Source organism: Fundulus heteroclitus, chromosome 12 (genome assembly GCF_011125445.2).
Source record: "Fundulus heteroclitus isolate FHET01 chromosome 12, MU-UCD_Fhet_4.1, whole genome shotgun sequence".
NCBI classification, from domain to species: domain Eukaryota; kingdom Metazoa; phylum Chordata; class Actinopteri; order Cyprinodontiformes; family Fundulidae; genus Fundulus; species Fundulus heteroclitus.
The window spans coordinates 29,166,028-29,192,584 of record NC_046372.1 but is presented as its reverse complement, the minus strand read 5'-3'; the positions used below and the strand labels follow the sequence as shown (position 1 = coordinate 29,192,584).

The window sequence follows — 26,557 nt, the reverse complement described above, 5'->3', positions numbered from 1 at the left end:
TCCTGCTGGGTTATTTACCAAAGTATGTGTATGTGCGACGCAGTGTGTTTTGCGTGGGATGGAAGTCTCATTCATACATCTCCACATGCACCCACTCAGTCTCATAAAGGGCCCGCCATGAGAATGAGAAAGCGGCAGTGGTGAAGAGGCAGCTGCTTCTTTACAAGTGTGAGGAAGACACTGGAACTAAGAGGGGTCCGACACAAAAACACATGTGCAGTCCTACGCTAGGCTCGGAGGCGCCCATATGCCACGCTGGCCGACGTCGTGCTCACAGCGCCGTGCAGAAACAAAAGTATTCATTCCCCTTGAACCTCTTATTGTCACATTTCAGCCACAAATGTCAATGTATTTTATAATCTTACAATTGTGGCATGCCTTTTTGGCCCCTTTTTTTTTATTGCCCTAAACAAAATGCCCCGCAACCAAATGACTTCTGTAGTCACCTGTGAAGTAAAGTCTACCTGTGTGTGTGGTTTTATCTTGGTGCCAATCCAGCTGTTCTGTGAAGGCCGACTATTCTGTGAACAAGCAGCATCATGAAAACCAAGGCACACAGCAGAAAGGTCAGAGACGAGGGGCTGGAGTGGTTTAAAGCAAGTGTAGACAATAAAACAATGTCAAGCTTTCCCAGTGTCCCAAATCTGAAGCTGAAATTAGCATGGCACTACTGCAAACCTGCCAAAACATGGCCTTCCACCTTCAGTGACAGGCCACATGAAGCATTACTCATGAAGGACCCCAAAGGACCCACGGTTAACTCTCGAGGAGCTGCAGAGATCCACACGTCAGGTGGGCGACTCTGTCAACACGGTGACTGTTTTTCATGCAGTCCACAAATCTGGCCTTTATGCAAGAGCGGAAAGCAGAGTTATAAGAAGTCTCATTTGTAGCTTTCCACGGGTCGTGCATGGCATACAACGCGTGAAAGAAGGCGCTCTCTTCAGAAAAGGCCAAAAATAGTGCTTTCTGGCTTACGTGCAAAAATAATGTGTGGTGGAAAACTACCATCGCACATCCCCCCCCTTTGGCGCGCCATCCCTGCTGAGTAAAATGACAGCGGCAGCATCATGTTGTGGGAACGTTTTTTTCTGCGAATAGGAGACAGAGCTTCAACAGGGCCGGTGAAAGTTATTGGAAGTTGGAGGGCGCGAGATACAGGGCGACTCTTAAAGAGAACCTGAGGTCGGTGCAGAGGTTCGCTTTGACCTGAATCAAATTGAGAACCTGTGGTAAAAAAAGATGTAAAAACCATGTATCCTATGTTGCACCACTTTGTGTTAAATCACCAGAAAATTAATTCAACCATGCAGAAATTCAACGGGGTGTGAATACTTTTGCAAGACACTGCATCTGCTATCAATGAGCTAGAAAGAAAGAAAAAAAAACTGTGCTTTTGTGAATTCACACTCAAGCTGAACTGCATACAGAAAATCATTATAAAACATACACAAAATGACACACAAAGTCCATGTGAACAGGAGCTTAAACGCGCTTATAAATCCTCCTTTTCATCAACGACACTCGCACCGAGAGCGACATGCTGTTTTTCTTGTTTTCTTGCCGGCCTCATTTTCACCCAACGCCAGCGGTCGTTTACTCTTCAAATTGTTCAAATTAAGCTTTTGAGACTTTTCATTTCCAAACAACGTACAAAAAAAAAAAAAAAAAAAAAAAAAAAGAGAGAGAGAGAGAGAGAAAAAAAACTCGCTCTCAAATTAAACAAAGATCAGCGAGGGAAATTGCCCAGGAAGACATCTGCGACTCATTTTTCCCCCGGAGCATATGATTAGGAAATTCATTTATGTCTAACGTATAATTCCTGCTTGTCTTTCAAGTGGGAATGTCCACACAGCGCCTCGTGTTCTACCCCTTCGGAAGATCGAACGGGGAAGTAAGGGGAAAAACAGCCCACGGGACGGAGTTAGAAACAAAGACTTTGTTGCCTGGCAGTGTTCTCCACTCTCTGATTTTTTTTAATGATGTTGGTAGGCTTTCACCCCACCATGTACTCTTGTGTAGGAGAAAGTGGGTCTTAAGCAGCACCAAAGTAAGGTTTTGTTGGGAAACGATGTCTTGGTTCTGCTTTATTTTGATCTTTACATTGACTTCATTATTCTGTGGTCTTGTGGCCCATGATTAGATGATTTTAGAAGATGAATTTGTTGTGGCCTTTGTTGACAGTGACTGAGGTTATGGGTGCGTTTATCATATGGCTTCCTTTAACAAATGACAGTCTGACTCTACCCGCTCTGTCGGCGTGCTCTTCCATGAGTCCGCATATACTGTGAGCGTACAGACAACGAGGAAGTGGGAAGCAGACTGGAACTCTGAAAAGGGAGCACAGGGAGAAGTCCTGTATTCCCTTATTAGGCTCAGTTACAGACAGCATGGGTTGGGAATTATATTAAAAATCTCAAGCAGGTTTATTAACACATCAGCTAAGAAAACGAGTATCTTTAATGTCTTCCCAACATACTTTTTTTTTGTTCCCTCTCAGGCAATGGCTACGGGAACCACCGCAACTCTCCGGGCCTGCTAGTTTCCTCAGGTGGAATGAACAAGAACATGCAGGCGAAGTCCCCTCCACCCATGAACCTGGGCATGAACAACCGCAAACCTGACCTACGCGTGCTCATCCCCCCCGGGGCCAAGAACAACATGCCCTCCATTGTGAGTAATCTCTGCATCCTTCATTTGACATCCTTTTTTTTCTTCCCCCTCCCCTCATCTGCTTTCCCCATTGTGTGTGATATGACCTGTATCTGGGTCTGTTATTGTTTATTTCCTTTTTTCTTTCTCTCGCCGCTGCTTTTATCTCTTTGTATCAGACTTGGGTTGATTGATTTATGCTTATTAGGGGGTTCATTTTAACAGGGTTTTTGCAGAGGACTAAAAAAGTCCTTTAAAAAGTCTCAAACCACTTTTAAGAGCTTTAATGGCCCTAGATAGACCCTCTAAACTATAATTAAAATGACCTTTACAAATGTTTAGAAGGTCTATGTTTCCATGTATGTTTCTCTGAGAGAGTATCAGCGAGAAAACAAAAGGAAAGGTGGTGAGATCAGTGATGTTGCCGGGTTTAGAGACAGTGGCATTGAGGAAGAGACGGGAGGCGGATTTGGAGGTAGCAGAGATGAAGATGTTCAGGTTCGCTGGGATTGACGAGGATGGATCGGATCAGAGGGACAGCTCATGTTAGATGTTTTGGCGTTGACGCCAGACTGAGGTGGTTTGGACCTGTGCAGAGCAGGGATGGTGAGGACATGGATGGAAGGATGGTGAGGCTGGAGCTGCCAGGCAGGAGGAGGTCTAAAGGAAGACCAGAGAGGAGATTTATGGATGGAGTGAACAACAAGGACATGAAGATGCAGGAGTTAGGGTTAGATGGTGACAGATTACTTGCTGTGGCGACCCCTGTGTCGGAAATGCTGAGAGGAAGACTGTTTAGCTCAAATTTATTGGTGACATTCGTTTATTTTATTTATTTGTTTTGTCAAATTTATTTTTTACTAGCTTAAGTTTTTAAGTTCTCTGTTGAAAAAAATGATTTAGAAATCAAACAAAATAATCAAACCAATTGTTTTGTACTTAAATTGCAGTCACAGTGATCTTTAAAAAGGTCTGAAAAGGACTTTAGTTCCTGAAATGTGCAGAAATCCTGTTCAAAACGATACATTTCTTCAGAACGTTCTCTTGGCCCAAGGCTGATATTCTGTCAGATATACTCCATAGATCCTGCTGCGTGTCTCCACACCGGCACTTACACTGTATGATCCGGCATTTCTGCCTCATCTCTTTACAACCTGTTTTTAGTTTTAGTCAGAACAGGCTCCATGGTTTTTTTTGGTTTGTTTTGCCTTGTTTTCTATTCCAGTTAGTTTTGGTTTCATTGGATTAGCCCTCAGTTATCTACATCCCTAAGATCTCCCTCAATGTGCTCAATCATGTGCACTAATTTGAATGTATTGCCCTCCCCTTTCAATGCCGTCAGTCTGAGGATGTTGACCTGCTGTTGGTAAGTCAGACTGCCACTCAAATGTAGAAGTCAAGACGTCCAAGTAGTCAGAACCTTTTTTATACTCATGAACCCCCTCTGTAGTACTAGTGAGCACATCGTGCCTTCAATAGGTGAAAGGCGAAAGCTGAGCCTTTTATTGTGTCGGATATGTTTGTTTCAGAAGAGCAACTTGGGTAACTTTTTCCCCCCCTGACTTTGCTTACGACGTTTTGTGAGGGTGCATAGTGCCACCATGTGGCGTGTCTGAGGGAAAGCAACCTGGCCTCTTTTCTGCCACAAGCCTTCTAAGATCTCTTCCTCCCTTTCTTCTTCGTGTGTTTGTTTTACTAGCGCGCAGACAGCTAAAAACAAACCTGCACACGTATTTCAGTCCTCTAGATAGCAATACAAAGGGGGACAAAAAGCAGTGTACACTTTCTTTTTTCGTCAAACCTCCATTGTTTTCTCCTTCTCCCTCCATGCTAGGCTTTCCCTTGCGTTTGGTACCATTGGTTGCTATGGAAACTTATGGTGTTACTATAGCGACAGCAGGCCCTTGTAAAATAAAAAAAAGGGTGGTAAATGATGGGGTTGGCAGAGTTCAACCGAGCCTCTTGTCTAGTGATTAATTTCCTCTGAAGTTGGCAACACATCCGATCTCTCTGCATCTGCTGGCTGAGAGGAAGAAAGAAAGGGGGGGAAAAAAAAGAAATGACACATGATAAAATGTACTTCTTTTGTCTTTGTTTCGCCCAGAAGTTGGGTTCATATTCTCAAGCTTCTCTTGTGTCTTGCCTCTTTTCCCTTCCTGTCACAGAACCAGAGAATAAACAACTCCCAGTCTGCTCAGTCGCTGGCTACTCCTGTGGTTTCAGTGGCAACTCCCACTCTACCAGGACAAGGCATGGGCGGCTACCCATCTGCCATCTCTACCTCTTATGGTACCGGTACGTACCACAGCGTGTTCTGTCTCTTTTCTTTGCTTCTCTGTTAACGTTATTTGATAATCTTAATTTATGTTGTCATCTAATATGACTTAAATTACTTAAGCACAAAAATACACCGTGAATGGGCGTTTAGAACAGTGCTGGTACTTTTGGCAGTCTAGGCAGGTGCAAATTTCTACTGGAAAGCAAAATCTTCATCTCCGTTAAGGTTCTCAGCAGAACAAAGCATAGAATGCTTTAAACTTTGTTGGATGATTGCTGCATTGACGTTGGACTTCATTAAACACACTGGACCAGCACCAATAAATGACATGGCTCCTCAAGCCAATTATTGGTTGTGGAAAAATTCACCATTGACCTAAAAACATTTTGGAATCTGTGCCTCTACACACTTTTTTTAAGAATGTGGACCCTAATTATCAAAATTAAATGAAACAAAAGAAATCCTAAAAAAGAGCACTTTGAGCTATCGAAAACCGCCCAGTCCTTCTTCTTAGTAGGTTCCTTCAGACATCTCTGCTGAAGGGTGCATTAACACAGGGACCGTGACAGTTGCTGGTTAATGTTATTGGTTATATGTACTAATCAGATTTTCTGAGAAACAAGGTTTCATTACCTGTAAGTGATAATCATCAAAATGAATATGCCTGCATAAATTCTCTGTTAGACAGGTCATCGCAACAGTGAAGTTTCTACAGCAATATTGAAATTTGCCAATATGTGTAATTAATCTATATATAAAAAATTAAACTTTTTGAATTGAATTAACACATTAAATATATTTATCTGATTATTTCCAATCTTTAAATGTTTCCAAACGTTCAGTTGTTGCACAATCCTCTAACAGCAGAGGGTGCTATGGTACCACTATCCTTCAGGCAGCAGGCTTCACGCAGGGTACCAAAGCTCCTCACTATGTCCAACTTTTAACTTCTGTAGTCTTTATCCTTCTCTTTCTTTCCCCTTCGCATGTTTGTGTGCAGAGTATTCCCTGAACAGTGCGGACCTGTCCTCGTTGTCTGGCTTCAACAGCGGCAGCTCCCTGCACCTCGGCTCCATGAGCGGCTGGCAACAGCAGCATCTTCAGAACATGCAGCATTCAGCCCTCAGCCAGCTCGGGTGAGTGCAGGAAACCTACTCTGAGGTGTTTGTTGTTGGGCCAAATGCATGATAACGCACAAATTGTTATTAACCGAGGTTTTTGTTTGAGATGTCGCGCTCAGACTCCTTCACTGTTCCACGTCTTCACGTGTTAGTTCGAATAGTAAACGACCCCTCACTGTTTTCACGTGCGTGCGTGTGGGTTTGCATGCTTGTGTTTGCAGACTTGACTTTTACGATCACCTTGTCTCTTGCTCTGTAACTCTTTAACCCCTTTGCCTTTCCTTTTTTTTCCTTCCAACAGAAATTGCTCTAGCTCTCACTTATGTCAGGGTTCAAATCTGTCGCTGCCCTCTGCTCAAAGCCTGCACATCAAGTCCGAACCTGTTTCTCCTCCTAGAGATCGCACCAGCAGCACACCAGGGGGCTACGGCGGCGGGGTGCTACCCAGCCAGAACCCTCCGTCCCGCCAGGACTCGGGACGCTCCCCCGTCGATAGCCTGAGCAGTTGTAGCAGCTCCCACGAGGGCAGCGACCGCGACGAGCACAGGAACGAGTTCCACTCGCCCCTAGGACTGGCGCGGCCTGCCCTGGACGAGCGAGAGAGCCCCTCCATCAAACGGGTGCGCCTGTCAGAGGGCTGGGCCACATGATAGCTCTGTCGACCCCCGGCTGTGCCCCAAGTTGCCCGGAGCCCCTGACGATACAGCATTTCGATGCCCCAAAAGTCAGCTCCTATCTCCTTGTCACGCACCACCCAACCCCACAGCCTCTCTCCTTGAATCTCTTTAATGATGAGGGAAGGAAAAGGGACAACCCTTTTCAAAAAAAAATTTTGTTTTGCAATTTATTTTTCTTTTTAATTATTATTATTTTTCTTCTTTTTGTTGAGTTTTGTGTGTGCGTGTGTGTGCTTTACATATTGACATTATATAAACCAGAGGGGTGTTCTAATGGGGTTTTGGGGGTGGAAGGGGGGGGGGGGGATGAGGGGGTGTTGGTTTGGATGGGGGATTTTTTTGCTGGGGAACTATGCAGAAATTGTAATGTGTGTGGATAAAAAGAATCACACGCATATATCTCTACACGTATTTATGTGTACATATATGCATAGCAGCAAATAAAAAGAAGTAGTCAGGTACTCCGTCTCATAGAAACGTACTTACCATTTGCCTCAGCGATTGTGTCATTAGCTAGAAAGAAAACAATGAATTTAAAAAAAAAAACACATCAACATGAGAGGGAGTGTGTCCAGGGGAGGGGGGGGGAGAAAAAAAAACACCTTGCACTTGAGTTGGGCAGAAAGTACGTGTGTACAGTATCACTTTCATTGCTTGTATACCTTCTCTGCAGTCCTCCCTTGCAAAAAAAATGTGTGTTAACATTAGATGATGTCATGTTGCAGGTTCAACGTATTTATGTAAATAGCGGGTCGACGGCGGGGGTGGGAGGGGGGGGTGGCGGAAGGGGGGTTGGGTGTTGCGGATAGGGGGGTTTAAAAGTTGCCAGACATTTCAAGATTTATTAACTCAATAAATGAAAAAGCTATTATGCAACATTTGAAGGATTGTACAGGTAAACATACAGAAACCCAATGCTGTATGTCAATTTCTTTTCTTTTTTTTGGGCGTTCCACTTGGAGGAACGGAGCGAGGACCACCCCCTCGATCTGAGAGCTGCATTGGTGTAATCAAGGAAACTCGGGTTCTAGTATTAACTATCAGTATTGATGAGCAAAAAAAAAAAAAAAAAGACAAAAAAATAACAAAAAAAGCAACAATTGTACGATACACTTGCTTCTATTTTCATATGAAAGGAATACAATGCAAAGCATTTTGTGGCTTTTTGTAGTTTCTATAAGCCAGAATGTGTTTTTGATAGCTTTGCTAATGAAAGCTAGATAGTTCACCCACAGAAAGAGAAAGGATTGGGGGGGGGGGGGGGGGGGTTGACTGGGCTTTAGCGCCCCAAGCCATGAAAAACAGATTGAGATCCAATGCTTTGCTGAACTGTTTTATCTTTGTAGAGGTTTGTTTTTAAACGTGTATTTCTAATTATTATATATAATAATGCTAATATTAAGAATCTTTAAAAAAAAAAAATCTGTGAAATTAACATGCTTGTGTATAGCTTTCTAATATATGAATATATATAATAATGATTTTTCTCTTTTTTTTGTTGCTTTCTTAGTGGAGTTTCCATGTGCAGTTGCACATGTTGTCTGGTTTTTTGTTTCATTTGAACTCTGAACAGTGCTGATTAAGAGGGTTGTATTTAGTCTAACTTTAAAAACCAGCTGGATTTGTGCAACACGGAGGGGGGGGTGGGGGTGTTGGGAGACGGGGCCTGAATGCCGAAAAGAAAAAAAAAAAAAATCGTCACAAAAAAAGGTGTGCTTGTGGAAAATGTCATAAGACTGAATTTGGAGATGGCACAGGGGGGAAAAAAGTAAAACAATATCTTGATGTATACCGCTCATCTCACTCATGAGGAACTATGACCGAAATCTGGAAGCATTTGTATGAATTAAATCAATCGTCGTGATTTAAAAATAATCAAATTGAATCCAGTTAATCTCATAAAACCATTTTTTTGACATTATATTAAAATCTCAGGACTTCTCCAATCTTAAGTGTGTGTTCTTGATGTTTGACAAGCTCAGCTGAACTGTATAGTTTTCTTTCCAATCATATTGACTTAATGCAATTTTGCAAATGCATCTTGACGAACCCCCACTGATCGCCTCCATCATTTGCAGAGCCAATTTGATTCTGCATCTCACGGTCTCTCCTCATGTTCCAGTCTTTGAAACACATTTCCACATGACGCCACTGACTGTTCAGCTCTAGATCCGAAAGGAAGAAAACTAATGGGAGAAGCACAATTTGTTAATTTTAGATAAATAGTTGTTTTAGGATTTATTATATTTTTTCTTCTTTTTTTTAAACAATGAAACTAGCCACATATCTCTCTCTCTCTCTCTCTCTCTCTCTGCCTCCCACTCCCGTATCTGCTGTCACTTAAGTGTTATACTATTTCTGTGTGCATATTTCATGCAGGTTCACAATGTTGTTACTGTATACAGTCTGTGTAGTCAAATGGGGGCAGAGCCTCTGTAATGGTGTTCCTTCTTTTATTTTTTAAAACTTCAATACAAAAAAAAAACGAAACAAAAAAAATATATATACAGTTTGGAAAATAAATAAATATGATGTTTCAGGCAGCATAAAGTGTGGAGAAACCAAAGCCAGTGGCATTTTTGTGTTGTAAAATCAACTTTTATTTTCACATCCATTCATGGTTTCTTTTTTTTTTTCTTTGCAAGCATTGAAACAAGATAATAAAAGAATTTGCTCAAATGTACAATTGTTTTTTTCACATTTCAATCGGGTGTAGCTTCAGTTGCACTGTTTGGTCACTCTTTTCCTGTGCGATGCATTGAAAAAGGTTCCGTATTAGCAAAAATGCTCCGAATCTAGAAATCCATCCAGGCCTGTGACTACTCCCTGCTCTAGTTTCGATCATTTTAACCAAAGACACAGAAAAAAAAAAATTGTAGTGCTACCTTTTTATTTAAACCCGTCTGGTGTAAATATTGGTACCTCAAAATTGACCCAAGCAGTACCTCAGCTGATTGTTGTTGTTTTTTTCTTTTTTTCTTTGATAAAGTAACATGCAGTGCAAAATGGGAGACCATACACCTGTACAGCCATGTGTAATAACATACAATTGCTAAATGTCCTGGCATTCACGCGGGACTCTTTGTTGCTCCACTGTGTTTGTGGTTTATTTACGTTGTGCTCAAAAATCTGAAGAAAGAAAAAAAAAACATTTTTTTTTAAGGTGTAATATGGTTAAAAAAACAACTTCAGAGTCAGTCTTTAGTGTTGATGTAGCTTGTATAAACCTGAAAATAATGGGAGAAAGTTTGGAAGTAATGTTTCTGTTTTTCAAGGGAGCGGCTTTCAGCGGCATAAGCTGGCCTTTGTCGCCACTTGAGACTACGGTGGTTTTAAATTAAATCACATGTCTGTAACTCAAGGGACTTGTTTCAGCTGTATGTAGTGGGGTGGGAGGGGGGGGGGGGACATGCGGGGATGGAGTCCCAAGTCTCCTCTGCTGGGGGAAAGGCTATTTGTATTTTGCAGAGATTTCAGTAAAGTTATTGGCTTTCTTAGTTATCCTGATGTGACTCTGTCTGATTTTATTGTGTTGGACTTCTTTCTATACATGCTTATCTAAACAGTCATTTGTTCCATTAGGGGGGAAAAATACACACATATCGACCTGACAGTCCTCTTTGCATTTTTCTGTATAACACAGTCTGCTGCTTAACATTCACAACTGAAATAGAGGCTGCGTTTTTACATTTACACATAGATTCTAACAATTTAATGGGCACCTTCAAATCTAAACACATTGACTTTTTTTTTCTCACTCACAATTACAGTGGTGATATGTTGATTCAGAAAAAAAAATCACATTCAAAATGTTTCTTGCAAATCAACGAAAATCCACGTGTCCTCCAGCAGTTATAAGAAATGGTACAAAGAGAAAGACGAACACAGCGTGTTTAGGCCTACTCAAAGAATGGCTGACTCACTGGATCCTCAATGAATATTTATAATTACCATTTGGCCCATTTTGTTTTTCCAGATGCAAATCATTAACACATGAAAAAATAAAGCAGAAAATAAAGAGCTGGCCGACTCGGGTTCTTATCAATGACAACTGCAATTTTACATCACTGTATGGCGTATTTCTGAGATTACAATACAATAGGCCTAATCAGGAGACCTGCTTAACAACGATGACGTTATTAAGCTGTGATGACGTTACAGACAAAATAAAAAGGAGCAAACAAAACAAAGCAAGGTGCATTTGAGCCCCCATGTCCCCTTTTCTCTCCGTTTTCTAAAATTCGTCAATTTGACATGTTCTGGATGAACCTTTGTTTTCAACATTGAAATCCCAAAGAGCTAAAAGTGTTGATTTTTATAGAACTCTGTGTCTCTATCTTGGTAATTATTTTCCCACTGCACAGTAACACAGAGGAATTGCTCTTGTAGCCCATCTGATCCTCATTGTAGTCAGGGGGGAAAAAAGGGGAAAGGTAGAAAAAATGTTTTAAAAAAAAGACTATTCATTCTTTTTTATTTATTTACTTTTATTTTTTTGTCTTTCGCAAAAAAAAAAAAAAAAAAAAAAAAGTAGATGCAAAAGTCATGCAGCATTGTTCTGAAAAACCGGATGTTTTGACGTCATCGTGATGGCGCATTGGTGAGCTAGTATATATTGGGCCTAATCAGGAGAGCCGGAGTTGCTCTTTTTGCATCTAGCATTGCTTTAATATAGGTAATAAAAACATGATGTGCTTGATCCTGTCTGCTGGGTTCAGAAACTGTTACGTTAATCCCGTTCATCTACAAGGAAATGTTACACTTTTCTGTGTCTTCTCGTGATTTCTCATAAATAAAGGGAATGCAGGTACACAAAGTTCCCTCCCTACACAATTTAGCTGTTTATATCTCATAAAGCATTTTCCGGTGACAGTCGCAACGTGTTGTAGCTCATTCTACCCTCAACCGCTGGAATAAAAAAAATAGAAAAAGAAAACAATTACATCTAGGGAGAAATAAATTTAATTCGATTTTCCTTTTTTTTTTTTTTTTTTTACAAATGTGGTAACTTAAGAAATAATGAGGCCTCTTCTGAAAAACATGCAACGTTGACCTCACCGGATGGCGCATTCGTGATAATCAGGAGAACTGCAACATTGATGTGATGACGTTTCAAATACGTCTATGACGAAACAGTTAATCAAGGAGAAGGACACCGAATAAATGAAGACAAAAAAAAAAGAAACACAAGGTGCGTTCGATGCGATCTGGACTCAGCCACGCTTGAACATTTGTGCAAAACGTTCGTCATTAATGGCGAAGAAAGGTCAAACACAATGAACGGAACGCGTCAATTTCTGTTTATTTCATTCCGTGTTGCCGTCCGAGGAACTTCCCCATCCACCCCGGTAAAGTGCAGTTTATTTAAATCACGTCGAAAGGGGTCTCATTGGGTGCTGAATAATTCGCAGAGTTCATATTCTCTTGTGATTCTGAGATTTATTTTAAGGCGCAAATAGTGATACAGAACCATATAGATCCCATTCCTCTCTTGATCGCTTGTGAATCATTTTCGTTTTCTTTCTCTGTGATTCAACTTTGAGTCGCATCTAAGTTGAACTTCTTTGCGACGATTTCATTTCGACCAAAATAATTCATGTGGTCCAAGCAAAAACCAAAATTAAGCAGGTGGCCTGTGTATATTTTTTTTAAACTGATGTAAGCAACACAAATACGGCATTCATTCCCTCTTTAAAAAACCTAAACGTGCGCAAAAATCAAAGTCGCTAAAACCCTAATAATCCGAAGCATTTTTATTGGACTATTGACTTTAGAGCAGAAAAATAAAGAGTACCATACGATCTGCAACATCCATCAAAGGGTATTATTATTGTTTTATTAAATTGTAGAATATGCAATTTCTCTGTTAACGGATACTTTCAGATTAATAAAAATTGCGTCATTCCTGGAGAAAGGGTCAATCAACAACAAAAACACAGAAAAAAATGACAACATGAATATAGAGTAATGATAGCCCAAGAGTTGAAAAGAACAAAATAAATCTATCGAAGTCCGCCGATCCAGTTGATCAGATAAAATTTGCTCAGCCTTTCCACCCACTTGCTGCAGTTTGTCGCATTCGTAAAGCCGAGGTCGAACATTTTAAATGTAAATAATATCATATCAACTAACTGGAACTAAGACGACCCATGCACGCATTTCATAATTTTTTATTTCATTATTTTTCCCCCATTCAACATTCAGGGTTATTCAAGTTACAAGTGTCGCGGATGCTGCTGAGCACTGTTTTTCTCCCCCACTGTGCGCATTCTTCGAATTTACCACTAGATGTCACCATTTAGTCGTTTTGTCGACTGCTAGGCCACTTCATCTTCACGGTCGTCATCTTCGTCCTCCAGAGACACACTGTGTGTTCACGAGAACTCTTTAAAAAATCTCATGGAGCTTCATAAGCGACAGGCGGGAAAGCAAGAGATGCTTCTTGGAGGAGAAGGTCAGAGCAAACTGCAATAATTTCACATAATGAGAGACATTTGACGAACAGTTATAAGCCTATACTCTCCAATTGTCTATAATACAAATAAGAATAACAGTGAGAATGTGAATTTTCAAACTGTATATTATATATATATATATATATATATATATATATATATATATATATATATATATATATATATATATATATATATATATATATATATATATATGTGTGTGTGTGTGTGTGTGTGTAGACAACGAGACTATATGTATGTAGTATGTATGTATATGTGCATGTGTGTATGTGTGTGTGTGTGTGTGTGTGTGTGTGTGTGTGTGTGTGTGTGTGTGTGTGTGTGTGTGTCAGTCTGAAATGAGGGGGGGGGGGGGGGGGGGGGTAAAGAAGGTTTTTTTATGTAAAATTGCTCCACACCGCCAGTTCAGATATTCTGCTAAATTATAGAGTGGCTGACTGCCTTAGACCGCTTCATTTTACCACTTTTAACGAAAAACAAAACTCTGAGCCACACAGTGTCCCCAGCGAGAAACTGCGCACGGAAGGCGGCTATATTGTCTTAAATAAAACAAAAATATGTGATCAAACGTTAAATGTGCGCACCAGTTATCGTTGCTTCATCAAGAGGGACTCGCAGATAGACGTGAATTTATTGCACCTCCTCTCTTTGTCTCATACTTTTTAGTATCTGTTAAAAAGGCGCATAATTTTTGTTCGTCTGTGGGGGTTTTATTTTATTTATTTTTTTCAACTACGCCCTCTCATCTTTTTGGAATATATTTAACTTCGCAGGAGAAATAGGTCTGATCCTTTCTTTGCAGACAGGTCGTTACCCACGCGGGGGCTTGAATTTAGTTTCTCCTGCTATACAGGGAACCAAACGAGAAGCTCTTTATGTCGGACTGACAACTCCCACTGCGGGAGTTAAGAAGCTCAGGACAATAACAGAGGAAAATACCCGCATTTATTCTCTTTAACCTTAATTAGTGCTTATCTTTGTGATTTAGATGGATAATAATGACCTGCCGCATAAAACGGTCAAGGATTTTCATTTTTATTTATTTTTCATTTTACCTGCAACCATTTAAATTTAAAGCCAGTGCTCAACAACTAATTTGACATGTTTGCTTTTGTTCAGTTTACCGAATTGCCTATTTGCCCCCATCCTTGGTCTTCTCGCACTTTTCTCTTCGACCTATTTATGCAATTCTGGATAACTTTTGCAAAAAGAAAAACACAACGCCTTGAGTCTCATCCCGAGGTTGAGGTTACTTGTGTGTGTTTTTTTTAAACAGCACATTTGGTCTTTTCAAATCCGCATCAAGCGACCTTAGAGTCACCTTCTACAATAATGTTTAAGAACGGGAAACAAGACTTGTTTTTTTTACGCGCACAGGTGGAGTTATACGGATTCCCGTGGCTCTGAATGTGTTTACATGAGCCAGTCCGTCTGGCCACTGGTGCTGAACCTGCGAGCAGTTGAGGAGCAAGGTTCAGTGACGAAGGGGAGTAGCCTATGCGGGACTGCATCTGCCTTTGGCTGCAAGAGGGAAAGTTTGCACTCCATCCAGTAAAACATCAAGGGGCCTACATCGAGTTGATCTATGTTGTCGGCAAAAGCAGATAAGTCAGAGCAGCGGGAGCGTCGGATTTTTGTCCCCTGGAGGTAAGTTGGAGCGTTTCGTAAATTTAGACAAAACTGGAAACGTGCAAAACGGCATAGAGTTCGGATAAAGGGAAAAGCAAACTAAAGAAGGAAGAGAAAGAATAAAAGTGCTAAATGCTAATTTCAAACACAATAATAATTTCGGGTGCTTTTCTGCACTGGTAAGCCGTGCTTGCATTTGCGCGCTCGTGCCTGGCGTCCGTGCGCGCGTGCATGGAGAACGCTTTAGACAGCCCGAGCAATTGGATCGTAAATGTCAACGCTGCGTCACTGCTGTTTTTTTTTTTTTTTTTTTTTTAACAGTTTGACCACGGGACTTTTGTGGGTTATTAGTTTTGTTTTAGTTTTGTTTTTTTCTTTTCTTTTTGCGCATACAGTGATGTTCTCGTGGTCTGTCTGGGGGAAAAAAGCAGCCGCTGTCTCTGCACCCCTTCTATTGTTTATCCAGCCACCAGGGAGCTCTTTGTTCATGCATGCTGCATATGCATCGCCAATTTGCACTGAGACGGGGGTTTTTTTTCAGATTGGGAGACCACATGCCACCATTCCTACCACCGTTTTAAACAATAAACAATAATAAGAAGGCTAAAATAAAACCACCACAATAATGCAATATTGAATATTCAAATTCATGCAAAAGAGCTCAGTCATATGTATAGTATGCAAATCTACGCACTGAATATGCATCAATATGAAAAACAATACCGCACACCAGAGCCAACGGCGTCGAGGAATTTAGATAGTATAGTCGGCGCGGATAGTCTCATTACGCATGGGCGTTTTTTTTTCTCTCTCCACGCAGCAGCCTCCCGGTTCCACTTCTTCGCCTCTTCTTCTTCATGTCTTCTTCTCAGGGTCCCGCTTGTGTTATACGGCTTCTTGTTGGAATAAAACAAACGCAGTGGCCGCTCTTTCAAAACGGCAATCATCAAAAACACACACAGGGGCGCAGCCTGTAGTGGGTGTACAAATTATCCTCCGACTGCGGCCGGGCTGGACTAGCAATGTAGTAAGGAGGGGGATTTGCATATTTTGATGGGCTAATTGCCTTGATGTATTTAAATATGGCTGCACGCAGCTGATATGCTCGTCTACGTCACCGAACGTGCCCTCGCTGTTTAACTAAAACGTGAATCCGGGCGGCGGACGCTTAATGGATACGCCTGCAATTAGGCAAAAAAAAAAAAAAAAAAAAGGGGGGGGGGGAGGGTGAAAAAAATGAGAGAATGTTTGCTCTTTGTTCTGTATTTAATTGTTATTATTGTTCACACCAGTGTTTTTGCAGGATTAAAACGTGCAGATAAAATAATCTTATGTTTGCATAAAAAAGTATACGTTGTATTAAAGCAAACATAAAAAAGTGAAGATGATGTTGTATGAAGAAAAGCACTGACAGAGGGGAAGACTATTCTACCGACCTCATTTGAACCTTTCTTGAGCGAAAATTGCCTCTGAAATTTCCACTTTTTTTTCTTCTAGCTGTTTGCATGAGCGTGTGCGTCCAAATTCGCCGCTCTCTGGCTATCATCCTTTCTATTAGGATTCTTGCTGTAATGTGACTTTTGTGACTGTTGAGTTAGTTCTTTCTCCTTTTTTTTCTACTTTTGACTTTAGTCACAGACTAAGTTTTGGGAATTGCCTTTTTATAACTGCAGAACCCGCATTAAATGCGTTCCGTGTGTCAAAACGCGTTAGAGGAGCGCCCGTAGCAAATTTATTACCACCCCGACTGCGAGGCTCACTTCGCAACCTGGCCGATGAGGGGGGGGGGGGGGGGGGGGGGGGGGGTCCGAACAATGCTTCCTCAGTTCGTGCTTGCAACAAAAGAACCGAGGGAACTTGTTTGGGATTTCAGACCACGTCCACCACTCACACAGAAGGCTGGACTTTACACCCACCCCTCCTTCTCCCCATCATCATCATCATCATCATCGCCACCACCAACCGCCCCCCTCCTCCCTCCTCATCCGAACTTCATCATCAACAGGGGGGTGGGGGGTGGGGTGGGGGGACAAAAAAAAAACTTGCACACTCTCAGAGAGCTCAACTCTGCATGCACTTTTCTATTTGCTGCTTTATGGGAAAGTTGTGTCTCTCCCTCTCTTCATCCCTCCCCTCTTTTTTCCCTGCCCGTCTGCCTCTGTCATGTGCTTTGGATGTGTTCATGCTTTTGGCACAGAGCGGCCGTCGTGCGGGTTACAGAGAGGCAGCGGCAATTTTAAAGTCTCACCCTCCTTAAACAATCAACAAACAGACCAACTTCTCAACAGCCCAGCAAATTATATGTCTGGGATTTTTTTTTATTTTTTATTTTGTTTTATTTATTTTTTTCCCCCAAGAGGAACATTTACCTACACACCATATCATGACACACACGGACCTCGTTGTTCTTTCTGCTTCTGCCGCCTTGGACACTTTCTGGTCCCCTCGCAGTCATCTGGCACCGTGAGGAAGTAAGTGCAACTTTTAGTGGCTGGTTTGAGGGATGCGCTGTTCGGTGCGCAAAAAAAGTTCAAACGCACAAAGATGGACGCAGAGGTGCACCGTGTTGTTTTTGTTACAGCCTAATGCAGTGAAGACATTCGTGTTATGTTAATTCCGATGTTTTAGATCGCTATGGTTCCCTCACATAATTTGGAGTTAATAGATCAGACGAGAAACACTTGCTTTATGATTCCAAAGACGTGCTATAGGCTGTAATTGTCGCATGAATGTGCTCTTCAATGTGTCAGATAAAGTCAAGTTAGGATATCAGTTATCTTGAAGAGTAAAATTAAACTAAGATTATTATTATTATTGTGTTGGATTTAAAACAAAGTCAGGCTATTATGTGTACCATCCAAGATCAAAGACACTGCCTGTTCTATTTCTTTAGTAAAGTAAATACTATTTGAGAGGCATACTCAATATGTTGAACTAAAATAGGGGACCGATTTAGATGCGACAACAATCGTGCAAGATTTTTGTTTGTGAAAAGAGCTTGAGTGCTGTGCTGAAACAATAAAAGCCACGCACCACACTGCATGCATGTAACGTCACCAAAATTGCCATGCGCTCTCTTAAAAACAACGCCCTCCCACCATAACTACAGTATCCATGCGTTTGCTATTGCACTTTCTTCAACTGCTCTGATATAAATGATTCATACGATAGGTTGCCTTTATTATGGGGGTTTCTCTTTTTCGGTGCAGTGCACGGGGCAGTGATGGAGGGATCAGCAGGTAGTGCGTAAAATCGACTGTGCTGTAATTAAATCACGGCCTCTGAGTGGGGAGGCCCTGCATAGAGCCTAATGCATCCTAATCAGGTGATCATTGAAAAGTTGTTCAGGTTGATTCGAAGCTGGCCCCTCGCGTTGCCATCCATTTGGTTTAAAATTGTTTGAGCTGGATACAGTAAAATTAGGAAGGCCAATGATTTGTCGAGAGTGTCTTTCACCAAATGCCAGAAACAATGTATAAGAATCGGTTAAAGTAATGGTTGTGATTGAAAAGGTGTGCGCAGCAATCCTTTAATTGAAACGCAGGGGCAGGGACATATCGGAATAAAAACCCGGGGATCAGGTCTAAAATTAGAGCCAGTGTGGAGGCTAGATAAATCAGAACTTTCCCCCCTTCTTCTCCTATTAGCTTTCCTCTCGTCCAGGTGCAGGCACACCGACTCAATCACTGCCCGAGTGAGACCTTTCCCCCCCTCTTGTGTGCGTGTGGTAGTGGTGGTGGTGGGGGTGTTTCCGTTTCGTCGTCCGAAAAGAATCAGAAGTTGTATACAAGCCAGCACCTTAGAAGCGCAGCGTAACGTGCAGCTATGCTCCACCTGCGCATGATCCGTCGCGCGTCCCGCTGTATTATTGATGGCTAACTCGCTTACAGGGATCTTATATTTGAGCTGTCAACTACTTATATTTTCTCTAAGGAAAAGTGAGGGTGGGGGGGGTTAACATCCGACAGTGCAAGGAGGCAGTGGGTTGGGGGGGGGGGGGGTGGAAAGAGAGGGGGGCGCTTCATTTGGTGCGAGGCGAGCCAGAATACATACCATGGTCTACCTTATCCATCGGATGCGACGGTCGCGGAAAAAATAAATAAAACCCTACAAGCTCTAAAGGATTTTCGACGCACAAATCGAGCCAAGCGAGAGCGATCTAACTCCTACAGCTGCGGCTCGTGTGAGCAGGAGAGCAGCAATAAGCAGACGGAGATCATGCTACTGGGGATGTTGAACCTGGTCCGTGCAGAGGAAGCAGCTCCGCGATGCTCTCGTCGCTGACTTATTTCGGGCTTCATGCTTTTTTTTTTTTTCTTGCTCTCATCTTCCACGAAAAAGCTTCTGAATCGCTCCCGATGTGTTATTTATATATGTAAAAAAAAAAAAAAGAAAGAAAAAAAGACAAACACATGCGTTCCCTTTGCTATCCGTTTCCCATCCCTGTGTGTGTGTGTATGTGAGAGAGAGAGGAGGAGCGGCGGAGCTGCTCGCTGCATGCGCGGTGGATTCGCTCCGTGCAACGCGATCTGTGTAAATGGATGAGGAGATCGTGCATCTGAAAGGAGGGCGCATTTGCGAATTTTTCGTGACATCACCGCAACTCCATTCTCCCGGTCCGCGAAGGCCTTTGACCTCATCCTGGTTGCTCCATATTTTGGCCAGCCCTTTGCCCCCCCCGATTTCTTTCACTAGAGGAGAATTGTCCCCCTATTCCATCACACACCACGTTCTGCCGATCCAGCCAGCGGAATGGACCCTAGTCGCATGTTTTCGTCCCCTGAACACGCAGGATGCGAATGGACAACTTGACACCGTTTGGACAGAGAAAAAAAAAAAGAAAAAAGAATCAAACAAAATCTTCCCAATCCGAACCATTTGCGTCCTAATTCCCTGTCGCTTACTGCGCTTTCCACAGGAACCCTGGATTTTTCTTCTCCGCCCGGCCTCGCAGGATCTTCTATTGCTGCTGCCACAACGACTTGATAGAGGCGAAAGAGCCTTTGTGGGATTGAGGCAATTTGCATTGCAAATTAGGGCCCCGTGTCCAAGGATGACTGCACCTTACTGCCGATTTCCAAGGCCTACTTCAACCCACTAATACTGGTTAATGTCAAGTGCATATGACATTAACATTGGGAATATATAATCCTTTTTTTTTCCCTCTGAAGAATTGTCACCTTTAACTCTGAGTGTTAAACAGTTCTGGTTGGCCATCTGCAGCTACAGTAAAAGGGAATATAAGGGATGTAAGATGACTGTATTTTGCCAAGAATATTTAAGTTTTAAGAATCAAAAACTTTGGAGCCCAGAAGGTGAAACGTGGATTGTGGATTACTGTAGAAGACAGTGGAGTGGGTTGTTATCTTTGGTTATCTAGCTGTATGAGTGTTCTGCTCGTCATAAAGCTAGATAACCGAAAGTAAAAACTACTTCCAGACTCGTCGAGGACCTTTTGGACGGACGCACGCTTTGATTTCCTCGTGGACCAGAGATTGCAAATATCACTCATGTCAACAGGGAACTGGCTGTATTTTGTTGCTGTTCTGTTATTTGTGTTGGTATTCTCTCCCAGACTGTGAATATATGTGTATTTGGTCTGATTGCACCAGGAGTGTTCAGCTTTGACAGTTAGAATTTACACACACACACACACACACACACACACACACACTCACACACACACACGCACCCCGTTTCCTCACAGGTCACAAATTGCATGTTAATATTTATAGTCTTCTTGATTTTTATAATATTGCATGATTTATGTTATTTAATATGCATGAGTTTTCTGCACAGGCCCACTGGGTGCTTGGAAGTGTCACATTCTGGGGGCTACTGTAGAAATCCACGTGCGCCCTCGTTTCAGCGTGCTGGGGTCCGGCCTGCAAACATTGCCGGCATACCAAGCAGTGGTGATGATTAGGATGTATACAGAGCTGCCAAAAAAAATTTCGGAGAGAAGGAGAGAAGGCGGTGGGGACAGGGTTAGGGAAAGGAGGGAGGTGGGAAAGGACGGGGGTGTGATGGGGGGTGAGGGGAGAGGCTGGGGTGTGTGTGTGGGGAGGTGGGGGGGTTGGGGAGGTGCTGGGTCAGGTCTGCTTAATTGATTCCGTTAACTGCAGCGCAGGAGATGTGAACGACTGGACGATCCCATTCCCACGCTCGGTGGGGCAAGTGGCAATGCCGTGCCCGGGCCCACTATGACAGACAGCGCCGTGAGGGCCTAGAGGGGCTGGGTGTGCGGAGCGGGGTGGGGTGGGGTGTATGGGGTCATGAAAGGACGTCAAGTGCACCAGACTCATCTGCATCCCCAAAGAAAGAGGCGAGGTTTCCCAGCCCCAAGCCGACGCGGCGCTCCCAAACATGGGAGCAGTAACGGTCTTGTCCGCGTTCCCGTCTCGCCAGTTGAGCTGATAATGAGGATTCTGGGTCATTAGTTTAAAAAAAAAAAAAAAAAAAAACTATGCGGGTTTATGAATGTAAATGAGACGTGGTGCAACGCTGCATGGCCCCCACTTGAGAATCAAAGAAGACATTGTTATATGTAGGGCATTTGAGCACACGGGAATTTACGCCACCGTTTGTGTCTGGAATTCAACATAAGCTAGTTCCTAATTAAGAACGAGTAAATGAAGTTAATAAACGCCTGGGCAGAAGAGCACTAGATGTCACAGGTAAAGCAGGGGTGGACCAGATGGTACTCCCATTTGTTATTAAGTTATTTAAACTGCTTTAGCCTTACCTAACAAAGGTAGCATTGCTTGCTACAACAAAGACCAGGACTTTTAGATTGGGGATCTTCAGAGTGTGCTTGGTTTAAAGGTTACATCTAGAGACTCATCTGAGAGGCCATGTAGGAAAGGGCTGTTATCAAGGTGTGACAAGTGTATGGTTTTAAAACTGTTAATATTTTGTCTCTTGCCATTAGCAAATGGTATTATAGCGCCACCTTTAACCAAACCCAAGCATGGCAGATGTAATAACAGCAATCTTACATGCATGTTTCACCCCTCCTTTGTTTTTGTTGTTTTTTGTTGTTGTTTTTTTGTGTATTGTAGTTACTGAATTAGATCACTCTGTGCCTGGGTAGATGGATGTGCATGAGGCCTAAAACCATCCAACATACTAAAAAAAAAAAATGTACGAGCAGCACACCAAGGATTGGCTCTGGCCCAGACGCCCAAGTGCTCTTAAATTCAGCCCTGAGCACAGACTAACACAGCTCTGCCGCCTCAGTGCTGTGCACTGCTGGTCAGCTAGTTAAAAAAAAGGCCACTGCCCCCGCTTATATCTAAGACGCAACCAGCTCGGTGGAAATATTTCTTGACAAATCTTACAAACTTAGAAACATTACTGTACCTACGATAGTCCATGTTCTGTGTTACCATAGGAGCTGTGGGAGACCGTGTCTTGCTGTCTGAAATAAAAACAGTAGATCATGTTATATGTTGTCGTTTTACGTTTTTGGTGTTTTTAACCAGGGTTCTTCACACTGTAAAAATCTTGTACCAGCCCACGCCTAAGACCACGTGTTTCAAACATGCTTCCTCAGTAGCTAAATAGCCTTATAGATCATTTATGTGAGCTCTGACTTTGTGTATTTTTTTTCATACTTTTCTTTTCCATTAAAAAATAAATGTTCAGCTTTTATGTGGCAAGAGAAGCATGTTAACAAATCTGTAATATTCCAACAAAGCATCCCTCCTGCGTGCTGTGTTAAGCAGAGGCAGAGTGGCTGAATTCACCAAGGGCTTTGCTGACACACACACACACTAAAAAAAAAAAAAAAAAAATCTTTTGCACGGAGACTTTCTCACACCATCAGACAGAACTGGTGTCTCTTGTTCTGAGCCATGCCAAAGCAGGCATACAACACTGGGTCGTTTGCCAGAAAGAAATCTGAGAGCGCGATTTAGGCAGGGCAGCGGTGAATGAAACAAGCCTTATTGTCCTTGGTTAAGTCGACTGAAGTTGTTTTCTTTCTTTATGAAAGAGAACACTGTTTTTTTTTAGGGCTGTTGAGGGGAGCACAGTAAATGTCAAGGAAGAAAGGGAGGGGGGAATTCTATAACTCTGCTACCATCTAATCATTATTCAATACTCTCTTCCGTAACATATGCATGTGTGCTTACCGGCGTAAACATTATTTCCATTTTGAGTCTAAGCAAAACCAATGCTGCGTCTGCCCTAGTAGATAATGATTGCACTGTTTCAGCCAAGCGGAGGAACCCCATTGGTCCCTGGCAGCTGTACACCGGCACAGCCTCTAGAAAGGGCTCACACAGGCAGTAGCCTTGGGGTCTCAAGATTTCTGGAAGGGGGGGGGGGGGGGGGGGGGGGGGGGGGGGCAATATAACGGCTCTTTGACAAGCACGTTTGTTTTCCGTTGTTTAACCTCTTATCTGGTTAGTGTGCTTTATTTTAGCAGTATTGTGCTATTTGAAAACAATGATGTCATTGTCCCACCTCAGACCAAACCTTCAACCCCAGACAGCAGGGTTCAATCGAAGCTCCCTCTTTGTTTTCGGTGCATTTCAGTGAGTGCGATGCGGCCCTGGCATCATTACCGTAACACTTTGGTGCTGTCTTCTTGTACAAATTACGATATTCCTAAAAGTAATGTCCTGTTTAATCCTGTTTATAGGAAACATTTTAGAAAGGACAAAAGCAAAGTTCACTTTTAAAATATTCTATGTATATGTCTACGAGGCACATAAACCTTGAAGCTGATGTGGACAAACTATGGATTTAATTTAAATGGACAGGAGTTAAATGGAACCTCTGTGGGTAGGGCACCACAGCTGGCTCTAGCCTGAGGCCTACAATCTCTTAATTCCAGTCCTGCTTACATAAAAACCCATGCACGCCACCCTGAGGTGCACGGGGGGACCTGGAAGTCTCACACTTTTGCATAGTGTTTATCAATTGTATGCTTTAACATTTCAGTTCTGACACACACCAAGTGTGTTGCCCCGAGCAAAAGGTATTATCTGCAGACTTGCAATCATCTTTTAAACAGTGGTAGGGGGCCTTTCTGTTATACATCCTGCCACCAGAAATATGACTGAATGGAGCTTTTTTTCATTGTATGCAATAACTAGGAGGTGTTTTTTTTTTGTGTGTGTGTGATTTGTAAATGAATGAATGCATCATAATTCCGTATATTTGTGTAACACATAATGAGAGTCCTTCTCCTGCGTCTGCACGGCAAGTGCTCCTCTTTACTGCTTGTACATATTAGTATCACCTGATTAGCCGAGAAACAATACCCTTAGAGCCATGCAAGCTTGGCATAATGTCTGATTAGTGGACATAGTCTGTTCGTTCGGGCGTATTCTGGGTCGTGTGTGTATTTTCGGCAGATGTTATTGCAGGGTCATCGTATATATCTGCAAAATGTTTGTGCCAGACAGGGTTGTACCAGTGCTAGTCAGGGCCGGACTTTAACAAAAATTTACCAGTGCAGAAGCCTTGGCCCCTGAGGTCTGTGGTGGATCCTTCTCTTTCTTTCTCTTTTTCTTTCTTTATAAATTACTGGATGCTGTTATATGTCATGTCAGCAGTCAGAATTTTGAAATGTGTAGCTATTTGCCAGAACATTTAACCCCAAGCATGTGAACAAGATCAAGCTATAAGCGCATTCTCCACACCTCCTTTGTTTTTGAGGTATTTCTGTGACTGCGTCATATCGCCAAATGTAGGCCTGGTGGGATTAATGTGTCAATTTGAGATGAATTTTATATTGGTTTGGAGAAGGACATTAATAGAATGCTGCTCTGTTTAACAAAAAAAAAAAATCATGCTTTTTGACTCCCACCCCCCTAAATTCAGTCCTGGTGTTATTCATCATCATCATTTGTTTAGTATCTCTTTTTATTGTAGGGTTCTTTTGTATTGTTATATTGTTTTGCTGCAGGAATATTGCTCCACTGAGGGCTTGTCTCCAGCCACGGTTAAAACTGCTGTGTCCACTTTGACATAGTATTCTTCTTGTTATTCCGATGGAGATCCTGTCAGGGCAAAAGGCTCCATGTGCATCTACATATGTTATGCCTCTGCATGCGTGCACCCTTCCTCCGTGTGTTTGTCCATGTGATTAACTGACCCGGGCCTCCTGGATAGCTAGTGAGGCTTCTGCAATCACGATGATGAGAGGGAACAATGGCTGCGTCTCAGTCAACTACGTCTGCTCGTCTGGGTTGGGCTGTGCCCCGCTCTGTGTTTGTGTGTGTGTGTGCGCGCGTCTCCAGGACGTGAACTTGAACTTGAGACAGAGCAGCCAGACACCATCTGTGTACTAGGGGTAATGAATTCAGTGCATTCATGGCTGCGATGCAAGACCTAGGCCACCACCACCCATTGATAAGCAGATGACCCCTATAGTCTGACTTAGCTCTTCACCACTAATAGAATTCAGCACAACCAGCTGGTAGTGGAGGGAGTTTATTTTGCCTGTCTTTTTCCCACAGTCGAACGTGCAGCTTTCTTGTCTGCGAAAAGCCATCCTTGAGCGCTTCTCCATCTGAGTTTGCGTGCGTTAAACCCGCTTTGCTTTCACGTTATCATTGTCTCACCATAAACTAACTTGCGATAATTGGACAAGCACCCATTTGCACACCGTGCATCTGATAAAACACCGACTTGTTACCGCGCCAACAAATCCGTGCCGGCCTTTGGTAATTGAAAGTGCCTGCTCAGTATTTCCCCTGATAAAGGGTCATAAATGTACGAGGCATAAACCTTAAACAAGCCGGGCACGATGTGAATTCCTGCAGGCCCTCCTCCTATTTCTATCCTCTCCTCTTTCAGCTCGAGCTTCTGTCACAATCACAGACGCGCATTCACAGTCTCCCTCTTACACACACACACACTGGCAAGCATGCACACACGGACACATGCGCGCACACACTGTAAGGCTTTTCCCTCTGGTTGGTGTCGCCACGGCAACGGTAGGTGAGATCACCTTGCGCATGGCAGGATCGGTCCCTGCCGATGCAGGACAGGTTCCTGGTTTTCTGCAAGTGTTTGGGTGTGTGTTTGTGTATGCGTATGGAAACCGGGAATATCGCCCACCCCCACTTCACAGTGGCTCAGCCTGGCATACATGCTGTCGTTCGTGTAAAGTAATAAAGCTTGTGCACTTGTTAGCCGATTCACTTAAACTTCCCATTTTTAATTCCCCACAAATCAAAGGGGTATGTTGTTGAGACGAGCATGGGCACCTTGAAGGTGTCATTGCCAATTGACAGGGTACGGATTAATCCGTGCTCTATAGCCGGACAGTCAGGCATAACCTGCCAATAATCCAGAGAGGAATGTCACTGCTTGGCCCCCTTTTAATGACATCAGGCATGGCCACTTGAGCGTCTTGTGGGGAGCAGCGTACACGCTGGGTTCTGCTGCACTGTATGGTTTTCCTCTGTACCTGACTGTGTTGGTATGCACGCGTTCTATATGTAAAACCATCAAACAGTGCTAACCAGTTACCGATTCATATTTTAGGAAGGTTTTTGACTCCGTGGAGTAATTGCAGCACTCTTGCAAAACTGGTTTAATGGCAATTCCATGTAAAACAAAAGAGTTGCACGATCAAAGTCGTATACCACCGAGACTCCAGTGCTCGTATTGTGTTCTGTTGCAGATGCTTATAAAGTCATGTTATCATTTATATTAAATTGTATGGAGCTGAATATGAATCTCTCTGTACGGCTGGATTGTACT

General features: G+C 42.8%; 1 protein-coding gene and 1 long non-coding RNA gene across 23 annotated transcripts in view; both read left to right on the top strand.

Moving 5' to 3' along the window:
* Positions 1–10,666, top strand: part of mef2cb (myocyte enhancer factor 2cb) — a 92,350-nt gene extending 81,684 nt beyond the window's left edge. For 13 of the 22 annotated variants that reach the window (XM_036144413.1, XM_036144412.1, XM_036144405.1 and 10 more), the window contains 5 exons: positions 2,501–2,673; positions 3,995–4,018; positions 4,818–4,947; positions 5,931–6,066; positions 6,353–10,666. In XM_036144413.1, coding sequence (XP_036000306.1) covers positions 2,501–2,673; positions 3,995–4,018; positions 4,818–4,947; positions 5,931–6,066; positions 6,353–6,701 — 812 coding nt within the window. In that variant the 3' untranslated portion in view covers positions 6,702–10,666. The remainder of the gene's footprint in view (positions 1–2,500; positions 2,674–3,994; positions 4,019–4,817; positions 4,948–5,930; positions 6,067–6,352) is intronic. The other 9 variants (XM_021315791.2, XM_021315786.2, XM_021315782.2 and 6 more) reach the window with 1 other exon arrangement.
* Positions 10,667–16,878: 6,212 nt separating this feature from the next.
* LOC105925497 overlaps positions 16,879–26,557 on the top strand; it is a 47,540-nt gene continuing 37,861 nt past the window's right edge. Inside the window, exon 1 of the long non-coding RNA XR_001166173.3 lies at positions 16,879–17,304. This is a non-coding gene — a long non-coding RNA (uncharacterized LOC105925497). The remainder of the gene's footprint in view (positions 17,305–26,557) is intronic.